Source organism: Peromyscus leucopus, chromosome 6 (genome assembly GCF_004664715.2).
Source record: "Peromyscus leucopus breed LL Stock chromosome 6, UCI_PerLeu_2.1, whole genome shotgun sequence".
In the NCBI taxonomy this organism is placed as follows: domain Eukaryota; kingdom Metazoa; phylum Chordata; class Mammalia; order Rodentia; family Cricetidae; genus Peromyscus; species Peromyscus leucopus.
The window spans coordinates 113,908,159-113,920,333 of NC_051068.1; the positions used below are offsets into that span (position 1 = coordinate 113,908,159).

A 12,175-nucleotide genomic window follows, 5' to 3' on the forward strand; every position below is an offset into this window, starting at 1 on the left:
ATCGTCCTTTTTTTTATTAAAAATATTCTTCTCTCATACAATACATGCTGACCATAGTTTCCCCTCTCTACTTCTTCCAGCTCACCCCAGATCTACTCCCTTTCCATTTCCCTTCAGAAAAGATCAGGCCTCCAAGAGACAACCAAACATGACAAAACAAGATACAGCAGGACAAAAGCCCTCCAAGTATGTATCAGTCTTCACTAATAGAAAACAGCTGACCAGTCATGGTAGGTAGTGTATGCCTTTAATCCCAACCCTCAAGTGAGACAAACAGTTATCTATGAGTTCAAGGCCAGCCTGGACTATATAACAAGCTCCAGCCAGCTAGAGCTACATAGTGAGACCCTATCTCAAAAAACAAAAATACATTTTACAATGTACTGTTTTGTAAAACCATGCTGGGAATAACATGCATCTCAGAAATATACAACTATCAAATAAATGAGCCCATTATTATCTTAACCTTTCTATAATACTTGTAACACACTTCCCCTACGTTAAACATTACCAGACACAGTTAAAATGCAAGACTTGGCCTGTTAGAATCCTAACCCATGAAGCTTTTAGTTTGACAGACATGGGGAGACAAAGATAGATAAAGGGGTACTTCCCAATTAGGAAAAAGTATGACAAGGCTTGCGAGAACAGAAGGGAAGGAGAAAAAACTTTAGAAAGAACCCTAGATTTTTATAAATAGCTTTGTGTACTATCTGAACATAAGCACAAGATATGTCTCTTTAACAAGCCTTATCAAAACCTTCAGAGACTATGCTGAAAATGTCAGTGATGTCATACGGAGTCACAACTGCACAATGAGGAAATGCTAAGAAATAATACTCCCTAGACAATAAGGTAAGATAGATGTACCCCATCTCCAGGTCTCTATTAATAATAATAAAAATATCTTAGTCATATAAATGATAAAGAAAAAATAATTACAATACCCAGATGGGCCAATGGAAGATAGTAGTAACAAATGAGTGACAGAGAGGCATTCAGTCTTGTAACTAGTAATGAGTTTTGTAATAAAGTATGTTAGGGCACTAGGTGGGAATTCTAAACAATACAGACAGTGAAAAACAAAGCAATGTTCTTGGCCTACATAAAATTTGCATTCTAATGTTAAACACAGGACAGCAGAATTGATCGTGTAGCAGGCATGGATGCATACACCTAGAAGAATCTCAGCACTTAGAAGGCAGGAGGATCACACATTTGAAGCCAGTCTAACTACATAATGAGTTCAAAGACAGCCTGGTCAGACACAGCTTTAAAAGAACAGTACTGTGAATGGGAAGAAGACATGCATATCATATATAAACTAATTTCAGTTTAGTGGCAGTGTAGTGAAGGGGAGAACTGTTACTATTTCACTTGGGACAGGGGTAACGAGCTTGCTGTGACACAGTTGCATCTAATAACTTAAAGAAAGTGAGGAAAAAGTCATGAAAATATTTAGGAGAAGGAAATACTTAAGACAAAGGCCTTGAGTAGAGTATGCTGTTAGCATTTAGACCCACTTCTTGGAATCCTGGCCAAAAAGCAGATAATACCCTGGCCCACCCAGCATCCTGACGTCATTCTACATTCCTGTTCCCTTTAAGAAAGGACTCCTCTCCCTTCCCCATCTCGCCACAAGGTAGCATGCTCTCCTCTTTCTCTCTCTCCCTCTCTCTCCGCTCCCTCTCCCCTCTCTTCCCTCCACCAAATAAAACTCTCCACTGAGTGCTGTCTGCATGGTGTCTTTGTCTCTCACCCACTGTGGAGCACCTTGGCTCCATCTGCCAAAGCCTCTCACACCCCATTTCATAAAACTAGCTATATTCAAAGGATAGAAAAAGGTCAGTGAAGGTACAGGGCAGAGCAAAAAAGTTGTTTTTAGAATATAGGATACCTAGGGATAAATTCTGTGGGTTTACCAACTCAGAATAAGGACTTTGGATTTTGTCTAAACAATGATGGAAGGTTTTGAGGTTTGAGCAGGAGGTTTAGAATATCTGACCTAATATTTGAAAGGGCAACTCTGGCCATACCACATATAGGAATAGTGGTTTATATCATATAGAAACCAGAAACTAGAGTGCTTAAGAGGACTTGACTGCCAAACTGAAACTCATCACCCTTACCCCAAAACTTCTTATTCCCTCTTGTGAATTTCTTATCAATGTGAATAGCACACTCAATTCGGTCTGCCTATGTATCATCTAAGGGTCATTTTTGACTGTATTCTTCCTCATCCAGGTACCAATAGCTTGCTTCTATCGCCTTTATTTTTACTGCTGCTTCAAGACATATGAAGTCATTTAACATGGACTGCCATAAAAACAAACTACTTAAATGTCTAACCTCCCCACACACGTACACCCACTTGTTTATTTACTTGTACATACATGTATATCATACACACAAAAAGTGAACTCTACTTCCTCTCAACTTAGGTTAAAAATGATGCTACAAATCTGTGTTATAGCCCTACCAATGACCTCAGTGTCTTAACCAGGCAACACATACCACCATCCCTAGAAAGCAGTTACACCCTTTGTGGACAGTTTCATTATACAGTCGATGCTGGCCTTATAGTTATGATCTTCCTGCCTCGGCTTCCTAAGTGTTGGGATTATAGGTATGAGCTACCGAGCCCTGCTGAATTTAGTTTTTAAATATCAAATTGTCTTTCAAATTCCATAGATGAGACTTCAATGATGTGTTAAAGTACTTCAGAGGTACTTCTCCAGGTTTCCAGAGTCATTTGTTCAAGCCACTACTATTATTTGCAATTATTTATACATGCTATTGCCTTTTTAAGATTGGTCTTCTAAAAGCTTATATCCCAGGACCTACCATGAGTAAATTAGATCCTTTCAGTACTCTGAATAATTTCAATTCGATTTTATTTCTAATCTCATAAAATGTACTTGGATCCTTTTAGAAGTTACCAGTTAAGATCATGTCTAGACAGAAGAAAGATGTTAAGATTGTGTTGGAAACTACAGCATTGCTAATAGGCTTTGGTCTTCTAATTAAGCATCATTAATTGAGAGATTTCCTAATTAAAATTCAAAAACTACTGGAATATAATTATGTTTTAGTACTTCACAGGTCTGTTTAGTTTGGATTTGTGTTTTTTGTAAATTATCCGTGTACTTCTTTGATTTTAGTATGTTCATAACACTGTTCAATTTATATCTGTTGATTCTTAGTCTCTAAGACCACTAGAAGAATACAATGGGACCTATGGTCCTTTTATCCACACTTTAAGCAGATCCTAAACACCTCAAATTAATCCATCAACCTGGGATTTAAAAAATCTTATGACAGACAGCACTGACTGGCTTAATTTAATTTTAAAATGCTTGGCATCATGTAGTATAACATTTTATAACAACCTTTCATAAAAATAAAAATTTCCTATACTAAAGCCAATAATAAAATCACTAAAGGCTAATAATAATAAAGCTGGGCACATTAGCGAATGTCTAGTACTTGGGAGGCCAAGGCAGGGGGATTGTGGGTTTTAGACCAGTGTGGGCTAGATAGTGAGACACTGTCTCAAAAAAGCATTCATCAGAGAAGATTTGGCAAATGCAGAGATCTGTGGTTTCTCAAGATGCTGAGATCAAGTGACAGTTGAGTGTTCGCTCATCCCTAACCAAGACATCTATACCATCAGGGAACACCATGGAAGAGGGAGGGGAAAGAATGTAATATTCGGACAATAGAGAGACGTGAACTGCCACCTTTGAAGCAAGACACAGCCACTACACACATAAACCCATAGCAGCTTTGGTGGCCTGCACAAGTGTAGGCTTGTCAACAAAGAGGCATGAATAAAGTGTTCATAGGCCCCTCCCTCATGAGCTATTGGCCACTGACAGATTTTGGAAGGGGAGGAGTTAGTGCCTTCAGTTGTGTATCCCTTGTTAAGTGTGGCAAGCTTCCTTCAATGAATAGTTTCTCCCAATGGTTACATAGATGGCTTTAGTTAAACTCACTGGGTCACAAAATAAAACAAAAAAGACATGAATATGAGAAAGGGACTTGAATGGAGGGCATTGATAGGGTGATAAAAACAGGAAATTATAATTTTATCTTCCAATAGTAAATATTAAAGGTTAGTAAAGTAATATTCTATCAAATAAAAATATATTCCACTAAATTTTTAGATGTTATATAATCCAGGTAATTTTCATAATTAACCTTAAAATCTTACTTATTATATACATATTCTTTGTTCAGTGGAAAAGTGGGATGTAAGACTTTAAGAAATGATCCTCTCCTCTCTCGTTTCACATTCTTTCCAAGCTGGAATAAAAAATAAGAGCTACACACACACACACAACAAATAAACAAACAAACAAACAAAGAAAGAATGGGGGGCAAGTGTGAAGGTTCGTAGCGTTAGGATACCTGCTGCCAAAGCTGATGACCTAAGTCTGATCCCTAGGATTCACATGGTGGTAGGGGAGAACTAACTCCCACAGTTGTCCTCTGACTTCTACACATACTGTGGACCCAAACACATACACACCACACAGAAGAGTAACACACAAATGTAAGTTTTAGAATATGAAGAAACATTGATATTCAGAGATAAGAATCTTTAAAATAACTGAGATCAGATAGGTAAATTTATAATAAATGCACCCCAGATTTTCAGAATCATACAATCTATGACACTTTATGTTGGGAAAAACCATTAGTATAATATAGTTGAGAGGTTCCCAATGGCTTTTTTCCTGCCACAGTATATCTACAAGCATGTTCTTATTATTAACTGTTCCCTCAACACCGATTTTCAGGCAGTTACAACATCAGAATCTCAAGGATGTCCAGTGGTAATTCATGTAGTCAGTGATACTTGGATGTCAGTTTCTCACTAGTCCTTTCCCAAACCCTGGTAGTGGCCAGAAAATTCATCATAGTCTAGATTTTTTTGGGAGAATAGATTTTTTTGTTTTGATGAAATTTCAGGTTTATAGAAATGTCAAAAATACAGAGAACTCCTTCATGTTCATTACTCATTAACTAGGTTTTGAGACAATACCCAATTTTTATACCATTGCCTTTAAAAACATTCTATTTTTTGTCTGTATTTTCCTACTTTGAGGCTAAAATTGTCTCAGAACCATTATATACTGCTTAAACCCTGAAATTACCAACCCAAACCAAAAATATATGAAAAATATGGCATTAAATGGAATGAAAGAGATGCTTATTTGCAGTGGGAGAGTTTTAGAAAGTGTAGTCACCTGCTGACCTCAACAGGGAGTTCACATTGCCAGAAGTATCAAGTCTGTGAAGGTCTGCCATGAGAGTCAAATTACGCCTATTACTGACACCAGGGTAACAAATGAATTTTAGGGAGTAGACAAACTCAAAAATATGCAATCTACAAATACTAGGGATTTACTTACCTTTGAAGAGCCATTTGAGTACATCTGTATCATGTTCTCTGCACCTTGTTTTACTTTAAGTTCTATATCCAGTTGTTTCTGTAAGGCCATCAATCTATTGTTGCTAGTAGAACTACGAGAATCACTATTTGGAGTATCTGGAGTCCTTGGACAATCTGTATATACAATATTATGTTAATGTTACTAGGATCAACTGCTGCTTAAAATTGGATATCAGGGTGAATCTGACCAAAGTATGTTATTTGCATGTGTGAAAATGGCACAATAAAACCCATTATATTGTACAATTGATATACATTAATAAGAATTATCATTGAAAATATAATCTGTAAGTTAATATATTCAAAGAATAACAGAGTTTGAAATGAGTTTCAAGTCACTTAAATGGAATTTCCTTATGTTTATAGATAATAAAGAATTAAATAACTCAAGCAAAGGAATTACCCAAGTTGCAGAACTACCTGCTAGTTCAGCTTTACGTCATATAGACCATTTTGGGTCTGGCATGGTACAATCACTGTACATAGGAGGTTGAGACCAGTGTGGGCTACAAAGTGAAATCTATTTTAAGCCGAATTATGCCTACCCAAGCTTTTTCAATATTACTACTTTTAAATTAAACCTTAGCAATTTGACTACTTTATTCAACAATAAAATTCCCCTTTGTCCCATTATTGATAAGAGAATAAAATATCCAAACATTACACAAATTCTACCCTGGTAATTCTCTGTAAACAGAACTAAGTGAGAGTTTTCAAAGGTCATGCTGACATTAAGTGCTAATGAATTAAGCATAAAAATGTTCACATTTTGTTTTATACTGTGAGAATATTCAACTACAATGGAAACTGTTCAAGGCTATTGATTGACATCAGATTGTGAGAGGTAGGATAAAGAGATCAAATATTTATTATTTCTATGGTGTATTTTACAGAACACTGTATTGTTTGTTTTTAAGCTCTTTTGGGGGTCCACCATCTAGCTCCCAAATAAATCACACATGGAGGCTTATTCTTAATTATCCCTAGCTTGGCTTGCTTCTTGCCAGCTTTTCTTAACTTGGATCAACCCTTCTGTCTTTTTGCCTCTGGACTTTTCCTGCTCTCTTACTTCTGTAAATCCTTACTCTTTCTCTGTGGCTTGCTGAGTAGCTGGGTGGCTGGTCCCTGGAGCCCTCCTCCTCCTCAGGCTTTCTTCTTCCCAGATTTCTCCTCCTATTTCTTCTCTCTGCTTGCCAACCCTGCCTATCTTTTCTCCTGCCTCACTATTGGCTGGTCAGTTCTTTATTAGACCAGCAAGTGTTTTAGACAAGCAAAGTAACACAGCTTAAAATAATGTTCCCTAACACTGTGTTGTTTATATTTACATTAAAAACAAAATATAAATGACTTCAAAGGTGACTATGTATGGCAACTGACTTCTAATAATTTGATTATATCTCTAAATGTTCATATTGAAGGTCATTGGTTTATTTCATATCCACACTAGTTCCCCTAATTTAAAAATAGGCCAGGCAAACAATGAGGCCAGACATGGCATGTCACACTTGTAATCTCATCAGGAGAAACAGGAATATCATGAGTTCAAGGCCTGCTTGGGCTACAGAGCAAGAACCTGCCTCAGAAAACACAAAAAACAAAACAACATTTACATGCAATTAACTAGATACACATACTAATCAAAATGCTTTTAAAATATGAGCATATATGGAAACAAGATTGTTCAGCAGGTAAGAGCACTTACTGTCATGGCTGATGACCTGAGTTTGATCCCTAAGAGCTACACGATGGAAGGAGAGAACCAACTCCTCCCAGTTGTCATTTGACCTCCACATGCATGCTGTATGCATGCCAACATCTATACACACACCCAAATAGTAAGTGTAGTAAATATAAATGAATAAACAAGCATCAGCCCTGAACAATCATACTCACATTTACAAATAAGAAAAGCAGGGCACAAGAGATTAAGAAACGTGCCCCATGTAATACAGCTATTAAGTGGCAAAACTAGATTTGAATCTAATCAATTCTGTTTTGACCTCTACCCTATTGATTGCTGTACTATATTATATTTAGCATTTATTCTGTTATGCATTTAAAAGCTTGTAAGCAACTATCCCAAACTCTGTATATGTATGAATATTTAGGAAAACAGCAGTATGATCATGTATCACATGAGTATGTATGCTATTAATCCTTAAGTAACCCTTTGAGACAGATATTACCTATTTCAAGACTTAGACAAAGCCATCAAGTTATTAGCTAGAATTCACTTTAAGAAATAGTTCTATTGTAACTGAATTAGCCAAATTCATTTTATATACAACACATTCTTATAGAAAAGTAACATAAAATATACCTATGCTTTCAAAATAGCGCACAAGAACTACTGACCATATGCAGTAAAGAGGGTAAAAGTGCTTAGATCTAACCCTGGGTATAGGGGAGCATGCCTTTAATCCCAGCACTCCAGAGGAGAGGCAGGCGGATCTCTAAGTTTGAGGACAGCCTGGTCTACTGTGCAAGTTCCAGGACAGCCAGGGCTACACAGGGAAACCTGGTCTCAAAGGGGGCAGGGGGAGGGGGCGGAGAAAAAGAAACAAGAAGAGTGCTTACATCTAAATTATTTAGACACTGAGATCCATCCAGTTCAAACCTTGTAACTCAGGAAAGTTACTGAATGGCCCTGTCACACGTTCTTCTCCTGGAATGAAAACACCATGTGCCTCAGAAGATTATTGTGAAGATTAAATGAGTTATGTATAAAGACTTGAGAAAAGGGTGTAGTGCACAGTAAATATTTAATAACTATCAACTGGCCACATTTACTGTAGAAAATAATCTCTACTGGGGTTATAATATAATACATAATATAGTTCTGAAAACATTTTTTTCTTTCTCTTTTTATATAAATGATATAAAGGTTGTAGAAAAAATCCAAATCACACAGAATCTGGGGCATAATTACCATAAAAGCACATTTTTAAAAAAAAAAAACTAAAGTGTATGAAGAGTACAAAGCCCCTGCTGAGCAAAGAACAGGAATGTGTTGTTTGTAAAGCTGCGGATGGTGTTTAGCCTGGGATGAGGGGAGAAATGATCCCTGTCTAAACATTTGCCTTTAAATGAAATGAAAGCTGTCCTCTTCATGTTTCCACATGGATCAGAGGTTCAATGGGTAAAAGGTGGTGGGCACACAAGTTGTATCATGACATGAAATCCTTGTAGTTAGGGTTGTCTAACAATATGCTTTGCCTGAAGATGTAAAAAAGTTTCTTGTCTCTGGAAACATATATACAAATTTGTATTATGTTTTGGTAGAGATGGTGTATATTAAATTCCTGTATATTACTGTGGTTGACTCTGAACTATTTATTGTATGTTAACTTATGGAAGCAGTGTACACTGACTTCAGTCTGAAGGACCACAGGAAAAGAACAGGTAAGCCAGAGCTCTAGAGTCTGTATTGCAGGGTTAATCTTGTGGCTGTTAATTATCGGTGTGGTTATGACTGCATATTTAACATAGCTGTACTGTAGCTATTATGGTGAACAATACTACAGGTATAATAGATTAAATCACGGTTCAGCTTAACAGTGGACAGTCCTCTTCATTTAATCTTTACAGAGAAGTAATTTTCAAAGGTCACAAATACAGCACCAACTTTTAGTATGCTTTTTTTAATGGGACGCTGCTGCTCTCTATTTTTTCATTTAGAAATTAGAGAAATAGCTAGGTATAGTCTCTCATGTTTTACTTCCAGCACTCAAGAGTCTAAGGCAGGAGGATCACAATGATGTAGGTTATTGGTTAACTCGTAGCTTTAGAAAACAAATAGTTTCCAGTGTACTTGTTAGTATTTCAAAACTGTGGTAACAAAAAGTCTTCACTAGGCCGGGCAGTGGTAGCACACTGCTTTAATGCCAGCACTCGGGAGGCAGAGCCAGGGGGATCTCTGTGAGTTCGAGGCCAGCCTGGTCTACAGAGCAAAATCCAGGACAGGAACCAAAACTACACAGAGAAACCCTGTCTCGAAAAGCAAAAAAAAAAAAAAAAAAAAAAAGTCTTCACTAATGTTCACTTCATGTAATATAGGAAATTTGGGTTCGTGAGTTGGTTCAATGGGTAGAGAGCTCGCATCAAGTCTGATGACCTGTATGTTCAAGGCCCAGGATCCTGACTCCTGAAAGTTGTCCTCTGACCTTCACACATGTGCCCTACTATGTACATATACATATGGCATAAAGAGATGTAGTAAGAAAAAAATTAAAGGAAATTTAAAAAAATAATTGCTTGCTTGGTAGTGGTGGCACATTCCTTTAATTCCAGCAGTTGGGGGGCAGAGGCAGGCAGATCTCTGTGAGTTCAAAGACAGCCTGGTTTACACAGATCTAGTTTCAGGAAAAAAAAAAAAAAAAAACCCAAAGTTTATAAGATGAAAATTGTGTTTGTTGTTTTAATTTTAGGGCTGTATTTAAGTTATAAGAAAAAAAATGGGGATATAGCAGTTTATCTGTCTGTGTGAGACAGTCTCCCTATGCCCTGGAACCAGGCTAGTCTCAACCTCCTACGTGCTAGTTTACAGGTGTGCAACACCATGCCTGATCTTAACATACACTCTGACACTTAAAGTTAGCTCCATTCTTATGACTACAAACAAATCTGTAATTGATGCATACACTGTAAAAATAATAAACAAAACAATTTGGGGTTACCATAAGAAATTATGCACATTTCTAATCTTCTAAGCATCATTATAGTAGTTTAAAATGATAGACAAACTTAATAAATTTGGTTGAATGATTGTACATCAATATGTTTTACTTAAGTTATAGCAGACAGCAACAGGGATAGGTCAATGAAATCATGTCTTTATGAACACTAACCAACATAAATTGCTATGTTTTAAGATGGATAGTGCACAGGACTAGTTCTTTCATGGAAATATTTTTAAATGATTGCCTACCAAATAAATACTCAAATCAGCAACTGGGCTCTAAAGACCTATGCCAAGCTAGCCTACCACTACTACTTTCCTGGCAAATCTGATGTTAAAATTTTCAGCTGTTTCTGAGAAATGAAAAACATTCCTCCATACTACTGTTGGTATAAGCATCACTTCTCTAGGAAACATTCCCTAACATCCTTCAGTCTAACTGGACACACATTCTTCCCTTGACTGAAATTTTATATATTAACAATGATCTGTTTTCTGTTCAGTTTTCCCTCAGAGATTCTAGGCATCTTGAATACTAGCACTTGGCACTAGTACTTGGGTCTTACCTACTACAACAGATGAGATTAAGAGCATATCAGACTCATAAAAAAGTAGGCTAGCATTGAAAATACAGCGACCAAGTTTTTAGGACTAGTGAGAGATAACAATAAATAGATTCAAGAGAGTCAACCAACTCTAGGTAGATATATATGGGGAGGGAAGGTGGACAGGGACAGGTAATAGTAACAATCAATATAGACTTTGTTAAGTATAGATGTTGTACCAGCTAAATCATTCAATTACAACAAAGAAACTGCTTTTTAATATTTTTAAATTGGCACAAATGGTGAGAAAAGCAAATGTTAAATTACAAACACAAATACAATAGCAATTATTTAAATATAAATAATACAGGCAAGCAGTAAAGATTAGACTGAAAAAATTAAATAAAATCAAATCTGGACTGAGATAGCTCTACCAGTCAAGTACTTGTCTTATAGGCTCAAGAACATGAGTTTGAGCCCTAATACTCACATAATTTGATCCCTAGTATCATATAAAAGGCCAGGTGTAGTAACACATGCTTGTAATCCCAGCACAAAGGAGGCAGAGACTGGTGGATCTCTAGGCTTTCTGGCTAGCCATCAGAGACCACCTGGTGAGTTCCAAACCAATGTAAGACCCTGTCTCAAAAGCAATGACACCAGCGGCTGTTTCCTGACAGCCACATGCATGTATACACACATAGATACACACATACATATACTCAAATCTTACTATATGCTGCTTACAAGAGACCTAAAGCAGCCAGGTGGTGGTGGCACATGCCTTTAATCCCAGAACTCATGAGGCAGAGGCAGGTAGATCTCTGTGTTCAAGGCCAACCTGGTCTACAGAGCAAGTTCCAGGACAGCCAAGGCCACCCTATCTCGAAACAAACAAACAAAAGAGACCTATAGCATATTTATATAAATAAATAATATATATATATATATATAGAGAGAGAGAGAGAGAGAGAGAGAGTGTTAAAGGAATGCAAATGATATATTCTCGTCATAAAATTCTCCCCCTAAATCAACAGACAGAATATAGATAAGATAGTTATTTTATTTCAATTCAAAACCCATCAATTTTAAATTTGTATATACTCTATATGGTCATAAAAATAAAGAAAAAAAACAGACATCGAATCTGCATTTCAACAAGTATTAACACAAAGTTCTAGTACACAGTTAAAAACTCACAAAGCGCAAGTGGAAAAAGTCACATGTGAGAAAAAAGTCTACAGAATTAGCCTGGTAAAAATTTCACTTACTGATATAAGCGCTCAGCTCTAAATGCGACATCTTCTTTGAAAGATTTATTTTGAATTATGTGCACGTTTGTCTGTGTATGAGTACATGATTGTGTGTGCAGAATCACAAGAGGATGCTGGATACCCTGGAACCAGAGTTACAGGCAGTTGTGAGCCACCTGACATGGGTGCTGGAAACCAAACTCAGGTTCTTTGGAAAAGTAGTATTAACCACTGAGCCATC

At 36.8% G+C, this 12,175-nt stretch overlaps 1 protein-coding gene across 7 annotated transcripts in view; it reads right to left on the bottom strand.

Annotated features, from left to right (window-relative positions):
- The window catches only part of Pkn2 (protein kinase N2), a 114,964-nt gene that overhangs the window by 54,524 nt on the left and 48,265 nt on the right, over nt 1-12,175 (bottom strand). For 6 of the 7 annotated variants that reach the window (XM_028893757.2, XM_028893753.2, XM_028893756.2 and 3 more), the window contains exon 3: nt 5,418-5,572. In XM_028893757.2, the coding sequence (XP_028749590.1) occupies nt 5,418-5,572 (155 nt within the window). Of the gene's footprint in view, nt 1-5,417; nt 5,573-8,035; nt 8,124-12,175 lie in introns of all 7 variants that reach the window. The other variant, XM_028893758.2, reaches the window with a different exon arrangement.